The sequence below is a fragment of the Chlorocebus sabaeus genome, chromosome 14 (assembly GCF_047675955.1).
Source record: "Chlorocebus sabaeus isolate Y175 chromosome 14, mChlSab1.0.hap1, whole genome shotgun sequence".
In the NCBI taxonomy this organism is placed as follows: domain Eukaryota; kingdom Metazoa; phylum Chordata; class Mammalia; order Primates; family Cercopithecidae; genus Chlorocebus; species Chlorocebus sabaeus.
Window position 1 is genome coordinate 69234324 of NC_132917.1, and position 24541 is coordinate 69258864.

Sequence of the window (24541 nt, forward strand, 5' to 3'; positions counted from 1 at the left end):
ATGCCTCAGCTTCCCAAGTAGCTGGAACTATAGGTATGCACCACCACAGCCAGCCAGTTTTTGTTCATTTTTTGTAGAGCTGGGGTTTTACCATGTTGGCCAGGCTGGTCTCGAACTCCTGGCCTCAAGTGATTCACCCACCTCGGCCTCCCAAAGTGCTAGGAATAAAGGCGTGAGCCACTGTGCCTGGCCTAAAAGATATCTTTACAGACTCTTCTTTTTTTGAGATGGAGTCTCACTTTGTCACCCAGGCTGGAGTGCAGTGCAGTGATCTCAGCTCACTGCAACCTCTGCCTCCCGGGTTCAAGCAAGTCTCCTGCCTCAGCCTCCTGAGTAGCTGAGATTACCAGCATGTACCACCATGCCCGGCTAAGTTTTGTATTTTTAATAGAGACGAGGTTTCACCATGTTGGCCAGGCTAATCTCAAACTCCTGACCTCAGGTGATCCACCCGCCTTGGCCTCCCAAAATGCTGGGATTACAGGCATGAGCCACTGTGCCCGCCGACTCTTTTCTTATAATATCTTTTTTCTAGGACCACGATTAGATTGAGAATTGATTCACTAAAGCAATAAAGAGATAACACAATCTTTAATTTCCTATCTTGCTATTATGACAACAACTTGCAGGACGAAAGGACAGTATTGGCGTTTTAATAGTTTTAATCGTTTTAAAACTATTAAACAGACCTGATTATTCATTATGAAAATGAACCTTCTGGCAGGGGGCAGTGGCTCATGCCTGGAATCCCAGCACTTTGGGAGACCAAGGCGGCTGGATCACGAAGTCAGGAGTTCGAGACCAGCCTGGCCAACATGGTGAAACCCCATCTCTACTAAAAATACAAAATTAACCGGGTGTGGTGGCGAGCGCCTGTAATCCCAGCTACTCAGGAGGCTGAGGCAGGAGAATCACTTGAACCTGGGAGGCAGAGGTTGCAGTTAACTGGGATCGCACCATTGCACTCCAGCCTGGGCAAAAAGAGCGAAACTCCATCTCAAAAAAAAAAAAAAACAAAAAAAAGGCCGCGCATGGTGGCTCATGCCTGTAATCTCAGCACTCTGGGAAGTCAAGGCAGGTGGATCACAAGGTCAGGAGTTTAAAACCAGCCTGGCCAACATGGTGAAAACCCGTCTCTACTATAAATACAAACGTTAGCCAGGCATGGGAGCGTGTGCCTGTAGTCCCAGCTACTTGGGAGGCTGAGGCAGGAGAATCACTTGAACCTGGGAGGTGGAGGTTTGCAGTGAACTGAGATTGCGCCATTATACTCCAGCCTGGGTAACAGAGTGAGACTCCATCTCAGAAAAAAAAAAAAAAAAAGAAAATGAACCTTCTGAGTAAAAATAAATCCTCCGTCTTACAGCAGTATATTTAAATAGATTGACAATCGTATATAACAATTAAAATTTATTCAGTGCCTGGGCGCGGTGGCTCAGGCCTGTAATCCCAGCACTTTGGGAGGCCAAGACAGGCAGATCACCTGAGGTCAGGAGTTCGAGAACAGCCTGGTCAACATGGTAAAACCCTGTCTCTACTAAAAATACAAAAATTAGCCGGGCGTGGTGATGTGCGCCTGTAATCCCAGCTACCCAGAAGGCTGAGGTAGGAGAAACACTTGAACCCGGGAGGGGGAAGTTGCAATGAGCCATGATCCAGTCACCACACACTCCAGCCTGTGAGACATAGTGAGACTCTGTCTTAAAAAAAAAAAAAAAAATTATTCAGTGCCTATCATGTGCTGGGCAGGGTGCTAAGCACTTTACATGTATTATATCATTTAATCCTTACATCCTTTCAATGAGGTACTATTTTTATCTTGTTTTATAATAAGGAGACTAAAGGTCACTCAGCTACTAAGTAACAGAGCCAGGATACAAAGCTGGACAATCTTGTAGGTGCTGACTTTCTTAGCCACCGTACATATTGCTAATCCTTATCTAACATTGCCAAGCATAATAGGAAAATACATTTAAGGTCAGTCTTCCTGTTCTAATTTTCATATCACCTATTTTAGGAGAGAGAATAAAATACCAAAAAGCAACAGTTTTATTTTAAATTTGAAAGAGTTTAAATTTGGCAAAACATATGGTTGGTACAAAAATGCTTTTCTTAGCCATTAGGGAAAAGGTTCTAATTTGACAACTGAGAGTCATTTTTGCACTTTGCCATGCAGTTCCAGCTAGCTGAAGTAAAACCATTTTGTGGATAAAGAAAAAAATTAAAGGTGAACTCCCATACATTTTGCTTAAGTCATTGTCCTAATCAGACAACCAGACAATTCCTAAAAAATGAAAAAATAACCGCAATGTCCAAGTACTTCTTTAAAATATGTATATTTCTAGTAAGACATTCTTCTGAAAATCTATAAGGGAATGATTTTTCAATGACACATTAAAGAAAGGGCTGCCAACACTTTCTGTAAATAATCTTCTAACTCTGGTTCTGAACCAATCATTTCTTGCAGCTTGTATTAATAATTTATTGCTAACCAAAATCTGCACACAGTACTCTACTAATATTTGAAGAATTAAATCTGGCTTTGGCTGGGTACATCAGCTCACACCTATAATCCCAGCACTCTGGGAGGCCAAGGCAGGAGGATCACTTGAGGGCAGAAGTTCGAGACCAGTCTGGGCAACACAGATCCTGTCTCTACAAAAAACTACAAGTTGTGGTGGCATGTGCCTGTAATCCCAGCTATATGGGAGGCTGAGGCAAGAGGATTGCTTGAGCCCAGGCATTAGAGGATGCAGTGAGCCAAGATAAAAAAAAAAAAAAATCTGGCTTTATTCTACGCAGTCAATTTGAGAAAAACTATACCTGCAGAAAGCAAAATTTTTAGAAATCCTTGAGGGTAACAACTACAAATGCAAAAAAAAAAAAAAAAAAAAGTCACTTAAGAGCATGTACTCTATACTGTCTAAAGTAGAAAGTATGAAGATGAATGACATAATCACAGAACTTTTTACTTTTGACAAAAAAGGCACGCACCACTGTGCCCAGATAATTTTTGTATTTTTTTGTAAAGACAGGGTTTGACCATGTTGCTGAGGCTGATCTCGAACTTCTTGGGCTCAAGGGATCTGTCCACCTCAGCCTCTCAAAGTGTTGGGATTACAGGCATGAGTCACCACGCCAGCCTATTTCTTCCTATTATGCTTGGTACTAATAGGTACCTAAGGAGGTAGACGTAAACTCCCCCAAAATACAGATTAGTGATGCTTAAAGTCAATATCAATGACTAAAATTAATGGGTTTCCTATTTGAAAAGCCTATATGACGACATATTTCAGTCCTACAAAGTTTAGAAGTCCAATTAAAGTGGTTTAATCAGCTGAGTTACTCAGTATTTACAATATTTATATCTAAACTATTCTGTGATTCAAGCAGTCAGGCAAGTCTGCAGGAAAGTGTTCCTCTTCTGGCCCCTGGCTACTGAAGGGGTAAGGTCTACCCTGATTTAAGTCATGCCCTTAGCCAGAATCAGCCAGAGTATGGCCACCGGAATGTGTTCAAGCTAGCAATCGAAAGGAGAGGCTGAATTTATATGCTTACAGCTCCATAACACATATAGGTATACATTTACATACATGCACACATGCAGACACACATACCCTCTCCCCTTAAAACTTCCCTAACTCTACATTATGGTCATCACACTTCAAATTATTTTCAAATCATATCTATTTCCCAAATTAAAGAAAAGCAAGTATGTATCTTGTTAACAATCAAGATTATTAACAAAACCATAGTAATTAATTTTAACAAAAAAGTTTTTATTTCTTTTTTTTGAATGTAGTGTTCTAAGGTCTGGATAAAAGCCAGAAATTTACTGATTTTAAGGGTATTCTTATCCAAAAAAAGTAAAGCACTAGCTTGAAATACATACAATTCTTTGAAACACAATCCCCATTTGAAACTTCTTTTTGAGACAGGGTCCCACTCTGTCACCCAGTCTGGAGCACAGTGGTGTGATCATGGCTCACTGCAAGCTTGAACTCCTGGGCTAAAGGGATTCTCCCACCTCAGCCTCCCAAGCAGCTGGGACTACAGGTATGCGCCACCATGCCCAGCTAATTTTTTGTATTTTTTGTAGAGATGGGGTTTCGCTGTATTGCCCAGGCTGGTCTCAAACTCCTGGGCTCAAGCAATCAACCTGCCTCAGTCTTTCAAAGAACTGGGATTACAGGCATGAGCCACCACACCCAGTCAGATTTTAACTTCTACAATATTTTCATTTTGGAAATCATTTGTTGAGCAACTCTTGTGTTGCAGCGGAAATGTTATACAAGATACTGAGATTTCATAGATCTATTGGACAATGTCCTTGCAAATAAATTTTCTACTTAGAAGCCTATAAGAAAAATATGGCTTTTTTTCCTACATTCTTTCTATAGGCTTCTAAATAGAAAATATACAAATTCTCATCTTTTATGATCCACAAAATCCTAACACAGTTCCATTAGTTTCTGAAACACAATTGCTTTAAAAGAGGTGAAATTTTACCTGGGTTACAAAAGGCTGCAGGTAGTGGGAAAAGTGGCCTTTGTACAAATTGATGCAGAGGCTGTTTCTTAATGGTGTATGGATTCTTCAACATATGACAGAACCTATATTTAAAAGCACATAATGAATGACATTTTAAGAGCTCTAATCTTTTAAAATTGGTTTCTACTTCTCATGTATAAAAAAGACCTATGTAAAATTTAAACATAACCAGCAACAGAAATAATTCGAGAACTGACTTTTCATTTTCCATCTACATTATTTCCACTTACTTAGGCAAGCAATACCTATAAACAATTCAAAATCAGATAGAGCTTAAATGGAAATTCCTACCCTTGATAACTGGGTGTGCACAGGATAATATAACATCCAGGTATAAGAAATAGAATTGGGCCGGGTGCAGTGGCTCACACCTGTAATCCCAGCACTTTGGGAGGCCGAGGCAGGTGGATCACCTGAGGTCGGGAGTTCAAGACCAGCCTGACCAACATGGAGAAACCTCATCTCTACTAAAAATACAAAATTAGCTGGGCATGCTGACACATGCCTGTAATCCCAGCTACTCGGGAGGCTGAGGCAGGAGAGTCGCTTGAACCCAGGAGGTGGAAGTTGCCGTGAGCCAAGATCAGCCATTGCACTCCAGCCTGGGCAACAAGAGTGAAACTCTGTCTCAAAAAAAAAAAAAAAGGCCGCACGTGGTGGCTCACGCCTATAATCCCAGCACTTTGGGAGGCCAAAGTGGGCGGATCACAAGGTCAGGAGATCAAGACCACAGTGAAACCCCGTCTCCACTAAAAATACAAAAAAAATTAGCCGGGCGCGGTGGCGGGTGCCTGTAGTTCCAGTTACTCAGGAGGCTGAGGCAGGAGAATGGCGTGAACCCGGAAGATGGAGCTTGCAGTGAGCTGAGATCCGGCCACTGCACTCCAGCCTGGGCGACAGAGCGAGACTCCGTCTCAAAAAAAAAAACAAGAAACAGAATTGTATCTACATTAGTAATTTATAACCCATAGTCCCAGACTCTTGGTTATGCACAAAGGAAGCAAATAACTATAAGCTCTTTTCTTTTTAAAAAAAATTTAGGCCGGGCACGGTGGCTCAAGCCTGTAATCCCAGCACTTTGGGAGGCCAAGACGGGCGGATCATGAGGTCAGGAGATCGAGACCACCCTGGCTAACACAGTGAAACCCCGTCTCTACTAAAAACTACAAAAAACTAGCCGGGCGAGGTGGCAGGCGCCTGTAGTCCCAGCTACTTGGGAGGCTGAGGCAGGAGAATGGCGTAAACCCGGGAGGTGGAGCTTGCAGTGAGCCAAGATCCAGCTACTGCACTCCAGCCTGGGCGACAGGGAGACTCTGTCTCAAAAAAAAAAAATTTAGAATTAGGCAATAGAGTCACATGGTTCAAAATTGGTAAGGATAAAAGCATATATAGTGAAAGTCTCCCTCTTTTCCTGTCCCTTACCACGTTTCCCTCTCTCAAGATAACCTGTATTACCTCTTTTGAAAAGCATTTCAATACTTCAAAAAATCTAAAAGAAAGTATACTATTGGGCTGGGGGTGGAGGCTCACACCTGTAATGCCAGCACTTTGGGAGGCCAAGGCGGGTGGATCACCTGAGGTCAGGAGTTCGAGACCAGCTTGGCCAACATGGTGAAACCCCGTCTCTACTAAAAATACAAAAACTAGCTGGGAGTGGTGGTGGGCGCCTGTAATTCCAGCTACTTGGGAGGCTGAGGCAGAGGAATCACTTGAACCTGGGAGGTAGAGATTGCAGTGAGCCGAGATCACACCACTGCACTCCAGCCTGGACCAAAGAGCGAGACTTCATCTCCAAAAAAAAAGTATACAGTATACTATTGTCCTTTTTGTTTTTGAGATGGAGTCTCGCTGTTCTTGGCCCAGGCTGGAGTGCAATGGCACAATCTCGGCTCACTGCAACCTCCGTCTCCCAGGTTCCAGCAATTCTCCTGCCTCAGTCTCCCAAGTAGCTGAGATTACACATGCCTGCCACCATGCCCAGCTAATTTTTGAAATTTTTAGTAGAGACGGAGTTTCACCATGTTGGCCAGGATGGTCTCAAACTCCGGACCTCAGGTGATCTGCCAGCATTGGCCTCCCAAAGTGCTGAGATTACGGGCATGAGACACTGTGCCTGGGCCCGTCCTTTTTTTTTTGAGATTGAGTCTCACTTTGTTGCCCAGGCTGGAGTGCAGTGATGCGATCCCGGCTTACTGCAACCTCCACCTCCTGGGTTCAAGCGATTCTCTTGCCTCAGCCTCCCTAGTAGCTGGGATTACAGGTGTATACCATCACACCCGGCTAATTTTTGTATTTTTAGTAGAGACAGGTTTCATCATCTTGGCCAGGCTGGTCTTGAACTCCTGACCTCATGATCCACCTGCCTGGGCCTCCCAAAGTGCTGGGATTACAGGCATGAGCCACCACGCCCGGTCTCTAACTTTACTTTACTCTTATAGAGAAAACATAATTGGCTATTTTTGATGGCTCTGACAAACTGAAAACAAAGGAAGAAAAGAAAAGCAAATATTTCTGGAAAAGGAAGTAAAAGGAGACTTTAGTAGTGAAAATTCTTAAAATCCTAATGCAATTTACTTTAAAATCCATTTTACTTGAAAATATCATCGCTCTCCATTACAACTGCCACTTCATAGGAGTCATGGAAAAATTTTAAGCACAAGAGTCATTTTTAATTGCCAATGGGTTCAGATACTGCGAATTCATCAATACAGGGGATTTGCAATAGTTTAATTCACACGGAGCCAGCTGCAAGGGAGACTGGAGTTTCAGCACTCAGTCTCTCTGGATCTGAGTCTAGGGGTTTTCAACGATAGACTGGCAGGCCAGGGAACGGGTGCTGCTGATTGGTTGGGGATGCAATCATAGGGGTGTGGAAGATGGTCCTCCTGAGTGCTCAGTCCGTTTATGGGTGGAGCCACAGAACCAGTCAGAAATGCAACAATCTGAAAAAGCTAATCTTAGGTTCTACAAGAGTGATGTTTTCTGCAGGAATAATTGGGAAAGTTGCAACTCTTATGACCTCCAGAATAATGGCTGGTAATCATTTATATCTACACCTTAGCAGAATTCAGGCTCCTCTCATCCTCCCAACCCAATGGTCTTTCATTAGCCTTACAAAGGTGGTTTAATTTTGGGAAAGGGCTATTATCATTTAAACTATCAATTTAATGTCTCCCAAAGTTAGCTTGGCCCAAGCCTGGGAATGGGCAGTCTAGAGGTTAAAGGCAAAATGGTGGTTGGTTAGAACGGTCTTTCACTGTCATAATTTTCTGTTAAAATGTTTTGCAAAGGCAAACATGGTGATCATACACAAGATCACATTTATCTAATTATTTGCTGCTTAAAATAGGCAAGAAGCAACAGGGGCTGTTACATTTTCTTCTCTACCAAAACTGGAATTCTTCTTGTGGAAAAGAATGAGTGGGCGCCAATGAAGTATTAATAGAATACAGATTAACTTTTTCCAACCTTCGGTAATCATTATATGCCATTGATAAGCAAAAGACTACTTTACTGGGATACTGTGGGACTCTAACCCACATAGTTTCTTAGACGCTATTGGAGAGATAAAAGGATTGGAACCGAGGATTCAAGAGAACAATGGAATCAACACTGAATGGGAATCAAATAATCTGTGAAATCCTGACTGCCACTCCCCACACTAGCTCCAGTGTTGATCACAGTACGAGCTGTCACTCCTTTATTTATTTATTTTGAGATGGAAATAATCTCGCTTTTCTCGCTCTGTCGCCCAGGCTAAAGTGCAGTGGCGTGATCTTGGCTCACTGCAACCTCCACCTCCCTGGTTCAAGCAATTCCCCTGCCTCAGCCTCCCGAGTAGCTGGGATTACAGGCACACACCACCACGCCCGGCTTTTTTATATATATATATATTTTTAGTTTCACCATGTTGGCCAGACTGGTCTCGAACTCCTGACCTCAGCCAATCCGCCTGGCTTGGCCTCCCAAAGTGCTGGGATTACAGGCGTGAACCACTGCGCCCGGCACACCACTTTAAATTATATGAATCTATTACAGCACTCATGACTTTGTCATTATTTGTTAACATATTTTTCTTGCTAGACTGTATACTCATTAAGGGGAGAAACTATCTTCATTTCCAGCTGCTAGCACAATGGCCTCACTTCTTCATCTCTACAATGAGATTAATTTCGCAGCTACCTCATAAAGAATCCAGAGAATCCATGCAAAGTGCTTAAACCAGTGCCAGGCCATGCAGTAAGTGCTCAATAAATGACAGCTGCTACCGTTATTTAACTGGTGCCCAATAATTACTAATTGAGCGAAGTTCAAGGTTTGGAGTAAAAATGCCTTTTTCTATAGTTCAGTATCTAAATCTGTGAATACTCTGGAATTTGGAAATACACTAGAAGAATAATATTCTTATCCCTTCAGCCCAGGGAAAAGGCAGCAGAATGAATAGAGGAAGCACATTCCGACATACAGGTTTAAAGTCTTGTTGTTTTTAAACCAAGAGTGGATTACATTATTCAAGGAAGACATCTACTCAAACACAGGAGGTAACTAACAAAAAACTCTACCAACTTAAATCTTTTTAGGATATACATTTAAACTTCAAGAGCACCATTAACACTAAAATGTCAAATACTCAAGAGGGCAAACTCTTGTAGGCCATTTTCTCCAGACGTAAAATTAAGGTACACCTACATAAATGTCCTCTTAGCAATGTTCACAGAAGTCTTTGAAACTCAAAGGTACGGCTCAGGAAAGGGGGAAAAACAAGGGACCAGAGTGGGCTTAATGGTGACGGGTGCAGGGAATCTAGGGGTCTGAATTCTCGTCGGAGTTCCATCACTTAGAAACTGTGTGACCTTGGACATGTTACCTCCTCTTTCAGGGTCTTACTGGGAAAATGAGGAAACGAGACAAGGTATTTTCTTCCTTTCTGTGTGACATTCTGATTCTGTTTAGAAGAGGAGGGAATGCACCTCGTAAAGGGCCTGGGGGCGGGAGAGGCACACGATTTAAAAACAGCTCCTCCGTTCTGGCTCTACAGCCAGTCTCTACAAGCTTCCATACCGCACAGACTCAAGCACTGGGTCTCTAAGCCTGAGACGAAGCTCCACAGAGTCCGCCCGGATTAGGACACAGAAGCGCCGAGCTCCCGCACCGACGGCCATACACCTCAGGGCTCACCCCCAACTGCGGCGACAGGGCGGACCCGCCGGCTCCATCAGATGCACTACCCACCCGCCTCGAGAGGGTCTGCAAGGCGGCGACCGCTCCGCTGGCTAAGCCCAACGGCACACCTATTCGGAGCTCCAGGCTCTTTACCTACCGCCCGCGCAGCCCCGCGGCAACAGCCGCAGTTCCCCAGGCCCGCCTGGCCGCGGTCGCCATCTTACTCCGGAGTGCGCAGGGGTCTCCCTGACAGCACCACAAAAGATCTGCGCAGGCGCAGGCTGGCCGGTAGCTGGGCGGGCACTGGGAAGAGCCCACCCTACCGGCTGCGGGCCGCCCTGCTGCGGGTAAGAGCGGTGGCCTACACTCCGAGGTTTGCAGCTTACTGCGTACCCTGACCAAGACAGGCCGGGAAACCTTTGCTGTTTGCGCCGGCGCCTGGTTAATTCACGCAGCACCCTGAACGCATGCGTGTTTCCGTCCATACTTTACTTTCCCTGCTGGCTGGGTTCTTAGCAGGTGCCGGTGCTGCGGTTGCGAATGCTGTTCTCCGTCCCTAAACCTGACCCATTCCCTCGTGTAGGACCCTACTCAGCCTCCAGGCCCAGCTCAGTGACTGCCCCCAAAGACACCCCAGAGCATTCCCTCTCAAAGGTTCTCGCATTTCTCCTGCCCTTTTCCCATGGGTCTCATGTGGACCTGTGTCTAACCCTTCCTCATAGCTGTGCTTGTCGCCTGCCGCTTCGTCATCTTGGACCAACCCTCACAGAGGACGTATCTGGCACAGTGCTACCCTTCTCTGGATTAACATGAGCGTTTGACTGGTTTCCAGAGCAGAGTGCCAAAGCCCATTCCTATTCTTCCAGAACCTTCCTGGAGTGTTCAGTTTTCTCTAGGACAACGGTTCTCAAAGTGCGGACTAGGGGCCAAAAAAAGCAGAACACGTTAGAAATGCACGTTAGAAATCCTGGGCCCCACTTTATATTTACTGAGGCACAATCTCTATAGGTGGAGACTAGAAGTCTTTTTGTTACTTTTTTATTTTTTTATTTTTCTAGAGACAGGGTCTATCTCTGTCGCCCAGGCTGGAGAGCAGAAGTGCGATCATAGCTCACCAAAACCAACAACTGGGCTCAAGTGATTCATCCTCCAGCCTCAGCCTCCCAAAGCACTGGGATTACAGGTGTGAGCCACCGTGCCTGGCTATTTTTAGTACTACTACTACTAGTAGTAGTAGTAGTAGTAGTAGTAGTAATAGTAGTAGTAGTAGTATTTTTGTTGAGAAGAGGCCTCCCTGTGTTGCCTGAGCTGCTCTTGAACTCTGCTGGCCTCCAGTGATCCCTCTTGCCTGGGCCTCCAAAAGCTCTTAGGTTACCTCGCCCTGCCTAGTAATGTTTTAACAAACCCTTCCCGGGATTCTGATGCCAGCTAAAATTTGAGAATCACTGTTCTGGAAGACAAGGACTGGTTTCTAGAATGGAAACAGGTTGTTGAACAGGTTGAGGCCACACCCAAGCAACCCTAGTGATTTCTATGGCCCGGAGACACATCTAAGAGGGTGGGTGGGTTTCAGGCCTGCAGCTTGCACCGGCCTGGACACTGAGTGGGCTGTGCCTCCTCCCAGTTTGGTTCATTTCCCAATGCTGCGTACTTGCTTTTAACCACTAGTGGTATTCCCCCACCCAAACCCCCCACCCCGCCACACACACACACACACACACACGCACGCACGCACACACGCACACGCGTGCGCGCTTGCGTTCTAGACCGCAAGGCAGTCCAAGCCTCTCTTGTTGAACCTGAATCAAGAATAAAATGTGGCTCTTCCACCTGGGAACAATCGTTCTTCTCGGACTTCAATTTTTCCCTCTCTTATGGATTCCTTATCACAAGAAAAATCCTGCCTTGCCCCCAATCCTCTTCCACTGTCTTTTCTTCCCTTCGGAGCCAAGTGGCTTAAAAAAGTTGTCTGCACTCTTAGTCTCTAGCTTTTCACTTCCCACTCCTCAAACCCCTGAAACAAGGCTTCTGTGTCCCACCATTCCTAGGGCCTGCTCTAGTCAAACCACCCACAGCCTCTGTGCTACCAACTTCAAGTACCCTTTTCCATCCTTTCTTGACCTCCACAACATCAGAGGCTAAGGAGCTCTCCCTCCCTTTCATAATCTCATTTCTTTCCAGGAACCACAAATTTTCCCTATTTTCCCTGCTACTTTTTGGTTAGTCCTCCCAGATTCCCTTGCAAGGTTTCATCTGCTCACCCCTCAGTGTTGGTGCTTTTTGGGCTCCCATTCCAGGCCCTGTTCTCTTCCCCTTCTTTTGTGATTGACAAATTTCACTAATTAGCATTTCTGTCAGCCACTAGAATATGTTTCTCTCTCTTGCAAAAACTGGGTTAACAAAACATTTGTTTTTGCCAGTTATTGATAACTTACATTAAATGAAAACAAAGCAGATTAGAAACAGTGTGTATAGGATGATCTCATTTACATAAAATTGTGTGTCTGTGTGTGCTTGTATATGTGTGGACAAGAGGTGTCTGGAAAGCAGATTGTCAGCTTTCTCTCCCGCAAGCCCATCTTTAGTTCCTTAAATATGACAAATTATTTCTCACCTTAGGGCCTTTGCATAAGTTCTTCCCTCTACTGGGAATGCCTTTCCCCTCCTCTTTTCTTAACTCCCTTGTACTGATTCCCCCAGGTTTGTGCCTAAATATCCCTTCTTTAGGGGGCCTTCTCTTTGCCTCGTTCCATCTCAATCTAAATTGTCTCCTCTGTCAGTCTCTCTCAAAACACGCTTTTTCTTTCATGACACATTCTCACAACTTGAAGTGATGGATTTGGATACTGATTAATGATCCTTTCCCCTGCTATACTCTAAGCTGAATGAAGGACATGTCAGTCTCTCTTTTTTTTCTTTTTGAGATGGGGGTCTCACTCTGTCACCCAGGTTGAAGTGCAGTGGTACAATCATAGCTCACTGCAGCCTCGAACTCCTGGGCTAAAGCAGTGCTCCTGCCTGGGACTCCTGAGGGACATGTCAGCCTCCTTACTTTTGTATCCTTAGCACCTAGTATGTGCCTGGCACACAGTAGGTGCTCAAAAAGTATTTGTTGACTGAATGAATGGAGTCATCTCAACCCTTTGTCAAATTCAGTACACTTTTTCATGCTGTGTGATGGTTGTGTGGACAGCAGAAAGGGGAAGTCAGGAAGGAAAGGGTGGTCCGGTCCAGTTCACCCCTAGCCTGGTGCTGTGCCAAGCCAGGGTGCCGCATTTTATGGAGAAGACTATATCCAGTAGCCTGTGAAACTAGGGACAGCAGCCAGGAGCGGAGGTGAAAGAGCCTTTCCTTCTTCCCACATATACTAGAAAGGGCGACTCTTTAGGAAAAAGAACAAATACAATTTGAGATATCTGTAGCTCTATTTATAACCCTCTGTAACACATACAGATACACATACACACGCAACGTTATACATACATTTATAATAACTGATAGACAACTGATACTTTCTCTAATATTTTAGCAAAGATGTTTTATTGGTTGACTAAGAAGATTACCAGACTATGTGACAAGGACCAAAAGGTCATTTACTCATACATCTATTCATTCATTCAATAACTATTCATTGAATGAATAGTTATTGTGTTAATGAATGTTAATGAATAGGATTGTGGCAGACAATGCCAGGTACCTCGCAATATCTATTTCCCCCTTCTTCCTTACTTGTGAACACTGATTTTGTTCAGATAGCAATGAGTCCAATTTAAGAAACCTATTTCTCAGCCTCCCTTGCACCTAGTGGGTATAAACTGGCTCTATGGTTCGGTTCTGTCCAATGAGACCAATGAGAAAGTCAACTAGAAATTTCACAAAGCTTGCCGGGCGCGGTGGCTCAAGCCTGTAATCCCAGCACTTTGGGAGGCCGAGATGGGCGGATCACGAGGTCAGGAGATCGAGACCATGCTGGCTAACACCGTGAAACCCCGTCTCTACTAAAAAATACAAAAAATTAGCCGGGCGAGGTGGCGGGCGCCTGTAGTCCTAGGTGCTCAGGAGGCTGAGGCAGGAGAATGGCGTGAACCCAGGAGGCGGAGCTTGCAGTGAGCTGAGATCCGGCCACTGCACTCCAGCCTGGGCGACAGAGCGAGAAAAAAAAAAAAAAAAGAATGTCACTTTCTGACAGGCCCAGGAACCTCAAGTTACTTTGGGACCTCAAGAAAAGTGGAATTCACCCCCAATTCATACAGGTATCTAGAGGCACAGATAAATCCTTGGCTTGGCTAACCTCAAGAGGCTTTTAAAAAGTCAAATCTGCTATTCCTTATGAACTGGTTCCAACAAAGCGAATTTAAAAGGAGTCTATGTGGTCAATCACTATGCTTACGGCATTGTATGCAAATAATCAGGCCAGGTACAAGACTAAAACTTATTTTGCAAATAAATTGGTCATACGATGATTTATCCTTGATAAAAATGGGAAACTGGAGAAAGAAAAATTATGTTTCAGAAGAAAACTATAGTATACCTGTTATTAGATTCTAGCCTTATTCATTGTTTTTGAATTTTTATTATTTGCCTATAATTTGGACTGTATTCAGACTTATTTCCTGGCTACAAGTCTCCAAACTAACATTTTCAATTTTTTCTTCCATTTTCTTGTTTTGGAATTGTTACCGAAAAGGGGTTCCGATCCAGACCCTAAGAGAGAGTTCTTGGATCTCGCATAAGAAAGAATCCAGGGTGAGTCTGTAAAGTGAAAGCAAGTTTATTAAGAAAGTAGAGGAATAAAAGAATGGCTACTTCATAGACGGAGCAACCCCAGGGCTGCTGGTTTTCCATTTTGTGGTTATTTATTGATGATATGCTAAACAAGGGGTGGATTGTTCGTGCCTCTCCTTTTTAGACTATATAGGGTGACTTCCTGACATTGCCATGGTATTTGTAAACTGTCATGGTGCTGGTGGAAGTGTAGCAGAGAGGATGACCAGAGGTCTCTCTTGTCACCATCTCGGTTTTGGTGGGTTTTGGCTGGCTTCTTTACCGCAAGTTGTTTCATCAGCAAAGTCTTTATGACCTGTATCTTGTGCCGAGCTCCTATCTCAACCTGTGACTTAGAAGGCCTAAACGCCTGGGAATGCAGCTCAGTAGGTCTCAGCCTTATTTTACCCAGCCCCTACTCACCATGGAGTTGCTCTGGTTCACATGCCTCTGACGAGTCATGAGAAATTAAAACTATGCTTTTCTTAAAGCCCTACAAGCAGAAGCCAGAGAACTTAAACTTTGGGAGAAATAACAGCAATTTATATATAAATTATCTTTGTGCCTACTGAGTATGAACTATGCAAAGGGTTCACTTAAACACCTGATTCAAGCCACAATCCAGGAAAATCTGTCAGATTGTCACTGCAATCTGAAGATGCTTCAGATACTCTACAAAAACGAGTCTATAGACTGCTTCAGACTGTTATGCCCAGACCGTTTATTCCCCGAAGAAGACCACCAGAGTCCAGAGTCAAAGCTAAGCAGCAAGGATCTTTATTACAGGTTCGAACCTGGAACTCTCACTTGCTCATGAAACGAGACGGGCAGGAGAGCTCCCCCCCTGAGTCCTGAACAGCGTTATATAGTCTAAGGAAAGTGGGCATAGAATCATTGTACAGAATAGATGTATGATTGGCTGGAGTTCAAACAAAGCGATTTGGCAAACTATGATTGGTTCCCGCCATTTCTGATATTTCAGTTCAACTCTTGAGGCGGAAGAGCAGTTTTACACAAAGGCAGTTAATCACGTCAGGCTGCACAACCAGTTTATGGTTATCTTACTTAAACACATCTTGTGACCTGGCCTCAGAAAGAAAAACAGGTACTAGTTATCTTACTTAAACACATCTTGTGACCTGGCCTCAGAAAGAAAAACAGGTACTAGTTATCTTACTTACGAAATCTCTGGTACGTGCAGAGATTAGGGAGCGGAACAAAGGGTTTAGCAATAGGGTGTGTAGCGAGGGGGGGGCGGGTACGCATTTTTGTGTCTTTGTGTCCTTTCAAGACATTATAACAGTGTCAATGTACAACTAAAAGAGTTAGGGAGATGATTGCCCAAATAATTGCCTTAATTGAGGAGACAATTATGTAGCCTGAATCAGGTTCTCGATTCCTTTCCCTTTGTTGCTGTTATTTGGCACTGCTTCTTTAGTTTCTCCCCCATCTCCGTGGAATGAGGCTTCCTAGCAACTTAGAATCAGATGAAACATACAACCACAAACTTGTGTCTTCTACAGTGTTTTCTCTGAAAGATTTCGAAGAGCGAGAACATGTAATGGAAAATTTAAAAAATTTCAGGACCTCCACTCTTTTTTTTTTTTTTTTTTTTTTTGAGACGGAGTCTTGCTTTGTCGCCCAGGGTGGAGTGCAGTGGCCGGATCTCAGCTCACTGCAAGCTCCGCCTCCCGGGTTTACGCCATTCTCCTGCCTCAGCCTCCCGAGTAGCTGGGACTACAGGCGCCCGCCACCTCGCCCGGCTAGTTTTTTTTGTATTTTTTGGTAGAGACGGGGTTTCACCGAGTTAGCCAGGATGGTCTCGATCTCCTGACCTCGTGATCCGCCCGTCTCGGCCTCCCAAAGTGCTGGGATTACAGGCTTGAGCCACCGCGCCCGGCCTCAGGACCTCCACTCTTATTCCAAAGAGAAGGTTAACCCTGGTGACTGAGTTATGCAACCCCCTCTTGCAAATGAATAGCTGTCACTAGCATTATGCGTTAGCCAGATCCCAATGGAAAGGTAAAAGGCCTCAGGCATCTCCGAATAACTTCCCCACAGATCATGCATAAGTAAATTCTTTGCCAGCCTCCCATAAACAAGGACATGCCAGTTGTAACTTTAGGTTTCCAGTGTATCTGGCTCCTAAAACTAAAGTCTGTTCCATTCTACACTGATAATGTTGATTACAAGCTTATCTTCCCAGGTGTAAAACAAAGACAAATGAGATCAGTCATTCTTCCAGCTACCCAAACATGTTTGCATAATTGATTCTTCCTTTAATCCTTTTTTTTTTTCTTCAGACATTCATCTTATCTTATGTAAAATGCAGATTTACTGGACACTAACTGAAGTCTCCTAAGAATGTAACCATTCACCTTTACAACTACCTGCCCCTCTTCCTACGTGCCTTCCTTCCCTTTAAGGAAAAGTATAAATACTAAACCTCCTGAAAACCTCTTTGGAAAAACAGCCACAAATGCATCTGTGGCTCACGTTTTTTTCCCTGACACTCCCTGAAGCTGGCTTAATAAACCTCAGTGGACTGAGATACTTGCCTCAGTCACTCATTCTGGTTATCATTCCCAACATGGATGTCAGCAGTGACATTAACTACTAGTTCTGCCCCTTACTCTATGGCATCACTTGACTAAGCACCATATAGACAGGCCACCTTTATCTTCTTGATTTTATTCCTAGTGCCTGGCATTTAAGAGATACTCAGGATATGCTTGCTAAATTGAAACCTCTCTGAAGTTCTGTAGAACTAATCACCTTCTAATAAATATATTTTATTTCATTATTATGCTAATTATTTTAAATCAGTTTCCCTCTGTAGAATGTATGCCCCACAAAGGTAGAGATATTTGCTTATATTGATAACTGATGCATCTCATATTCCTAGAACAGCACCTGTCATTCAGTAAGCGCTCCATAAATACTTCTTGAGGCCCAGCGCGGTGGATTACACCTGTAATCCCAGCACTTTGGGAGGCCGAGGCGGGTGGACCATGAGGTCAGGAGATGGAGACCATCCTGGCTAACACGGTGAAACCCCATCTCTACTAAAAATACAAAAAATTAGCCAGGCGTGGTGGCGGAGTCCCAGCTACTCAGGAGACTGAGGCAGGAGAATGCTTGAACCTGGGAGGCGGAGGTTGCACTGAGCAGAAATCGTGCCACTGCACTCCAGCCTGGGTGACAGAGCAAGACTCTGTCTCACAAAAACAAACAAACAAAAAAACTTGTTGAATGGATGAGCCTAACTTTCCTAATCTGTAAAATGTAGGGAACAATACCTACTTAAAATAGTTGAGTGATTAGAGAAAATGCATTCAAAGTGCCTTGAACTGAGCTTGTCACATAGGTAGTTACAATGATGCTGTTGCTTTATTTTCCTATAACACTTTTAGACCCATTCCTGATATTCTACAAGGAGTGACATCTGAGGTCAGCTGACTAACCTGTGTTCTTCCTAGAAATAAAATGGACTTGAGTATTTCTGCTGGGTTGATGTGTCAGGTGCAACAAAGAAATATTTACCTGAGGCATGGTGAACCCTTCTGGGAAAGAATTCATCCTGGGGAAGAATTCCTTTCTTGAGGAAAGAGTCAATTCATATGTTTGATCCAAGGTCAAGGAGCCCAGATGCTCAGACTGTCTTCTGACCAGCCCCCATGAACTCTGCCTCAGGCTCAGGGAGAGTGTTTGAAATAAAGGTGACACAAAAGAAGGAAGTTGTTTCATTAAAACATCTAAGACTGTGTGAGCCCTGAGCCCAGGGTCCTGCTGCTTTCTAGCCTGTGAAAGGAGAGGGGCATGCTGTACCCCAGTGGGACCTGTGGAGCACAGTTAACTACTGACTGGATGTCAGGGTCTGAAGCAGGCTGCACCAGCCCCCATCTGGACAGGGGAAGTGGGAAGACATTACACCATAGGTGCCTTGGCCTTGTTAAATAAAATTATGGGAGGTCACTGTTTTGGACTGAGCTCCTGCACTAGGCCCCAACAGACCAGACCAAACCAAAATGGAGTCACTCATGCTAAATGCCACGTAATCAAACTGAAACTTGTAGGAGGCAGACCCCAAAACAGACCCGTTTCTTTTTTTCTCCTGAAAACAGGAGATTCCAGCATAAGGAAGTCCCCCTCTGCTGTAACTCTTACAAAAAAGTAACCGGATGTTACCCAGTCAGGTTTCTTTCTATTGTTCTGTTTCTTTGTTCCCATCTTACAAAACCCACTGTTCCGCCGGGCGCGGTGGCTCACACCTGTAATCCCAGCATTTTGGGAGGCTGAGGTGGGCGGATCATGAGGTCAGGAGATCGAGACCATCCTAGTTAACACAGTGAAACCCCGTCTCTACTAAAAATACAAAAAATTAGCCGGGTGTGGTGGCAGGCACCTGTAGTCCCAGCTACTCAGGAGGATGAGGCAGGAGAATGGCGGGAACCCGGGAGGCAGAGCTTGCAGTGAGCCGAGATCACGTCACTGCACTCCACCTAGCCTGGGTGACAGAGAAAGACACTGTCTCAAAAAAATAAATAAATAAATAAAAATAAAAAATAAAAATAAAAAAATCCATTGTTCCACTATTTCTCAGTGAAATTTGAGACCAAATAACTCCATGTATGATGGTGACAGAATGACATCAATGCCTAAAGTTTTGGTTAATCTCTCAAATTGAGAGGTTGTTCAAAAGGGGGAAATTGTTATGTTTGGCCTAAAGCTGCCTCCTTGCATATTTTAAGTTAGGTTTCTCTAGACACAGTGAACTGTAACCCAACTTGGTGTGTAAACAGACTCTTGTAACAAGCAGTGAGTCTCAGTCAGTCACAGGAGCCAAGCTTCAGTCAACCACAGGCAGTCAAATGTTCAAACCAGGTCAAATAAGGTAAATCCCCAGCTGTCACCAGTTGAGCTGTTTCTGTTCCTCACTTCTTTTTTTTTTTTTTTTGAGGCGGAGTCTCGCTCTGTGGCCCAGGCTGGAGCGCGGTGGCCGGATCTCAGCTCACTGCAAGCTCCGCCTTCCGGGTTCACGCCATTCTCCTGCCTCAGCCTCCCGAGTAGCTGGGACTACAGGTGCCCACTACCGCGCCCGGCTAGTTTTTTGTATTTTTAGTAGAGACGGGGTTTCACCGTGGTCTCGATCTCCTGACCTTGTGATCCGCCCGCCTCGGCCTCCCAAAGTGCTGGGATTACAGGCATGAGCCACCGCGCCCGGCCCTCACTTCTATTTTCTATAGATCACTTTCCTTTTTCTGTCCATAAATCTTATCCAACCATGTGACAGTCCTGGAGTCGCTCTGAACCTATTCTGGTTCTGGGGGCTGCCTGATTTGTGAATCATTCTTTGCTCAATTAAGCTCTGTTAAATTTAATTTGTCTAAACTTTTTCTATTACCAGCCTTCTGGGGCTGATCTAGTCGCAGGCAGCAGAGCAGTTGAAGAAGCAAATGAGTAAATGGTAGCAGAACAGAATCTGTTCCAAGCACTCATGATCCCAGGAATGGACGGAGAGAGATGTCAGTCATCGGAGTTTCCACAGAGAAGGTGGGAGCAGAGACAGAGCCACATTGTACTGTGAGGTTGGTGAAGGTCTCAAAAAAGGATTAAGCAAATAACATCGAAGATAATACCTTCCATTTATCACTCTAATTATATACAGCCCCTTCTAATTGCCTTTGGTTTGTTGATTGAGAGGGAAAAATATCTTCTTTCTTAAATAATCCAGAATAAAACTTTTAAGTTTTTAAGACACAGTCTTGCTCTGTCTTCCAGGCTGGAGTGCAGTGGTGTGATCATGGTATCCTACAACTTCAAACTCCTGGGCTCAAGTGATCCTTCTTCCTCAGCCTCCTGAGTAGCTGGGACTAGAGGTGCACACCACAGTGCCCAATTTTTTTTTTATCTTTATTTTTGTAGAGACGGGGGTCTCAGTATGTTGCACAGGTGAGTCTCAGAACTCCTCAAGTGATCTTCCTGCGTCAGCCTCCCAAAGTGCTGGGATTACAGGCCTGAGCCACTGTGCAAGACCTGGAATAAACATTTTAAAAACAAAGTTCGTGCTTTTGTATTTTCCAAAATTTATCTGCAAGCTTTGTAGCTTTTCTACTAGTTTTTTTTATTTTTTATTTTTATTTTTTATTTATTTTTTGAGAAGGAGTCGCCCAGACTGGAGTGCAATGGCATGATCTTGACTCACTGCAACCTCCACCTCCCAGGTTCAAGCCATTCTCCTGCCTCAGCCTCCCGAGGACCTGAGATTACAGGCATGTGCCACCACACCCGGCTAATTTTTGCATTTTGAGTAGAGATGGGGTTTCACCATGTTGGCTAGGCTGGCCTTGAACTCCTGACTTCATGATCCACCCGCCTCGGCCTCCCAAAGTGCTGGGATTACAGGCGTGAGCCACCATGCCTCGCGCTCTTCTACTATTTTATACCTAATAATTACCCCAATAAACAACAAAACCTGATTTCCTTCATCAAATTGTACTTCTCCCCTTTTACCTCCAAAGCCAGGTGTTCTTAGATTTGAGATCTATGAGAACACCTGGGAACACCTGGTCATTCGGGTTTGTAGCTATGTATATGTATATGTAGCTGGAGGTCTACTTCTTCTGGCTGTGAAGGGTGTGCCCTGTTTAACGCTAGGGGCCACAATAAAACAGGATGCAATGTGAGTCGTTCCCCGGAGTTACCCAGCATGGTAGCCCTGTGGAACAGGGTATGGAATGGGACTTTCCTGCTGTCTTGGAGTTTTGGTTTAAGCCTCCAAGTCAAGCACATTGGGTGATATCAAAGGCCTCTAACATTTTAAAGTAGTTAGGCTTCCTGAAAGATGTTAAAAAAAAAAAAAAATGGTGACACCTCCACCCAACCCACCCAGGTTGTGTAAGACAAGGCAACTGAGAATCATCCCGAAAGCCCCTAGGGTGCCTCTGATTAGAGGAGCGTTAAAGTCTCACTCCCTGACTGCGGGCTTCCTGACCTGCGGAGACTTTTGGGTCAGTCTTCCCAATTACTGGGGTAAAATATGGTAAGGCGGTCCTTGGAGTGTCCTCGGGAGTTTGGGGATGAATTCCAGAGATGGGAGGTGGATCCAAGTAGCCCACAAGTAGCACAGCAAAGAGAGAAGGGACAGGAGACAGGCTTGCACCCTGATATTTGGTGGAACAAGGATGCCAAAACTTTCCCATGGGCCAAGTGGGCACGGCAGAAGCAAGCCAGGGTGAGCTTTCCTGGAGGGATTCTGCTAATCAGGGGCACTAGCAGGGAAGGGGACCCCAGCTTGCTGAGTAAAATGTACTTATCAGGGGCAGGAGGTAAGAGGAGCAGGTTGCAAGAATTAGAGCAGGAGTCAAATCAATTTTCTGTAAAGGGCCATAGGGTAAATATTTTTGTCTTTGCGGACCACATGGTCTCTGTTGCAACTACTGCACCCTGTCCTTGGATAGCAAAAGCAGCCATAGGCAGTACGTAAATGAAAGAGTATGGCTGTGTTTCAATACAGAAAGTCTTGAGTTCCACTTCCTGTGGGGAGGAATATAATCTAATAATAGATGTATTGAAATTCTGTGTGAGAGATTTGTTTTTTCTTCCCTATTTATCCTGTTTATTCAATCATTTTTTATATTAGTATGGGCTCATGGATGTTTATCCTATGTATTATAATCTAATAATATAGTGTTTATTTTATTGCTCAATTTGTTCTAGCTTTGACCATTGGGAGTTCTTTCAGGTTGGCTCTTATGTTCCTGTGACTCTTTATTTTTATTTTTTTTGATAGAGATGGGGTTTCACTGTGTTGCCCAGGCTGGTCTTGAATGCCTAGCCTCAAATGATTCTCCTGTCTTGGCCTCCTCTATGCTGGGATTATAGATGTGAGCCACCATGCCTGGTCTATATATATATATATATATATATACTTTTTTTTTTTTTTTTTTTTTTTTTTTGAGACAAGGTTTTCTCTGTCACCCAGGCTGGAGTGGTGGCATGATCTTGGCTCACTCAAACTCCTCAAACTCCATGGCTCAAGTGATCCTCCCATCTCAGCCTCCCAAGTAGCTGGGACCACAGATGTGAATGAGCACACTCAGCTAATTTTTAAATTTTTTGTGGAACCAAGGTCTCACTATATTGCCCAGGCTAAAATGTACCCCTTAAATGTTTTGTTTTGTTTTGTTTTAAGTGGGGGTCTCACTCTGTTGCCTAGGCTGGAGTACAGTGGTGCGATCTTGGCTCACTGTAACCTCCACCTCCCACCTCAGCCTCCCAAGTAGCTGGGACTACAAGGGCATGCCACCATGCCTGGCTAATTTTTATATTTTTTTGAGGGATAGAGACAGAGTTTCACCATGCTGCCCAGGCTGGTCTCGAACTCCTGGGCTTAAGCAATCCACCCACCTTGGCCTCCCACAGTGCTGGGATTACAGGTGTGAGCCACTGTACCAGGCACCAGCTTTTTTTTTTTTTTTGACCCAGAGTCTCGCTATGTTGCCCAGGCTGGAATGCAGTGACACGATCTTGGCTCACTGCAACCTCTGCCTCCTGGGTTCAAGCGATTCTCCTGCCTCAGCCTCCTGAGTAGCTGGAATCACAGGTGCATGCCACCACGCCTGGCTATTTTATCTTATTAGTAGAGACAGGGTTTCACCATGTTGGCCAGGCTGGTCTCGAACTCCTGAGCTCAAGAGAGCCACCCACCTCAGCCTCCCAAAGTGCCGGGATTACAGGCATGAGCCACTGCACCCGGCCTCCATTTTTTTTTTTTTTTTAAGCTCTTTTTAACCTTCTGACACTACAAGATGCCTGGTTCATCTTGTATATTTCCTCTTGTCCTAGAATCAGCCATTTCTCCATGGAACCCTGGCTCTTCTCATTAGAGAATGGTATTTAAAAACCATGACTGAGTGCTAGGTGTGCTTGTTGTCCATTTACTCTTCACTGTCTTATTCCTTTATCTGTTCCTTCTCTACAGATTGTTTCTCCTCTGCTGCTGAGCTTAGCTGCTTGAGCATTCAATATGCCCAAGTGCTTCTCCCATTCATTCTTCATCCATGTCCACACCTGGGCTGCATTCTGAAGGGAATATGTCTCTTTTTGGGTCCCTAGGCTAACCTTATGTAACAGCAGGTTGATGGACTACTTGGTCTCCTTCCATGTAAACTCACATGCTAAGCTAAGCCCTCTAGATCTTACTACTCAAATATAAGAAAAGAGGAACTCAAAGAAAAATACATAAGAGGGGAGGGGGAAAGAACTTTGACTTCAATCTAGAGAAGCAGATCTAAACCATCTGCTGCTCATGGCTTTCCCCTGGGGTCTCACCCTGGTTCCTCCCACTCGGGTGTTAAGGGGTAATATAAGGCACCTCCTTGGTCTATTACCAACCAGCCTCAGGGGCAAAAGTGAGGTACAAAGAAGTGAATGCAGAGCCCACCTGTGGGAACTTGTACTTGCAACTCCTGTGTTCCCTACATGGAAGGCAGGGCACACCTTAGCAGAAGGCTCAGTGACAGTCTGAAAAGGGCTTCCCCCAGAGCAACTGCGGAGGCACAGATAGAAAAGACTGTGCTTTTGCTTAATGCTCACTTGAAATAGGAAAAGCATAAGAACTTCCCATTGTAGAATTTGGTGGGGTATGTATTTAGGTCTTAAATTTTCAGAAGTGGGTAACTTTGGCTTCACTCTTGCATATAATACCAGAAATCTTTGGATTCCTGGGTCTTCTTCAAATGCCACCTCTGCAAACTCAGCAGAGATGTTACCAGTTCTCCCTGAATCATAACAAAGTCAAGCTCATTAAAGTTTAGGCAAATAGCACTCTGTGTTTTCTGAAATTTGGAGAGGAAATAGGCAGGCAGATTCTCCTTCACAATATGGATTTTAAAAATAATTCTTAGGTGTATTTTTTCCTAAGACTTCTCTCTTTATGTTAATGCTGATCTCTCTTCAGGAGTATAAAAGTATACTACTAGGCTTCACACTAAGTGAAAGATACCTATGGATCCCTTCAATCCTAGAGAGATCTGATTTAAGAAATTGCACAAAGCATAAA

General features: G+C 44.4%; 1 protein-coding gene across 8 annotated transcripts in view; it reads right to left on the reverse strand.

Annotated features, from left to right (window-relative positions):
* The window catches only part of NFU1 (NFU1 iron-sulfur cluster scaffold), a 42054-nt gene extending 31840 nt beyond the window's left edge, over positions 1-10214 (reverse strand). Inside the window, exons 1-2 of one of the 8 annotated variants that reach the window (XM_007970373.3) lie at positions 9872-10135; positions 4510-4613 (exon numbers count right to left, since the gene is read on the reverse strand). In XM_007970373.3, the coding sequence (XP_007968564.1) occupies positions 4510-4613; positions 9872-9933 (166 nt within the window). In that variant the 5' untranslated portion in view covers positions 9934-10135. Of the gene's footprint in view, positions 1-4509; positions 4614-9729 lie in introns of all 8 variants that reach the window. The other 7 variants (XM_007970377.3, XM_007970369.3, XM_038007042.2 and 4 more) reach the window with 7 other exon arrangements.
* Positions 10215-24541: the final 14327 nt, after the last annotated feature.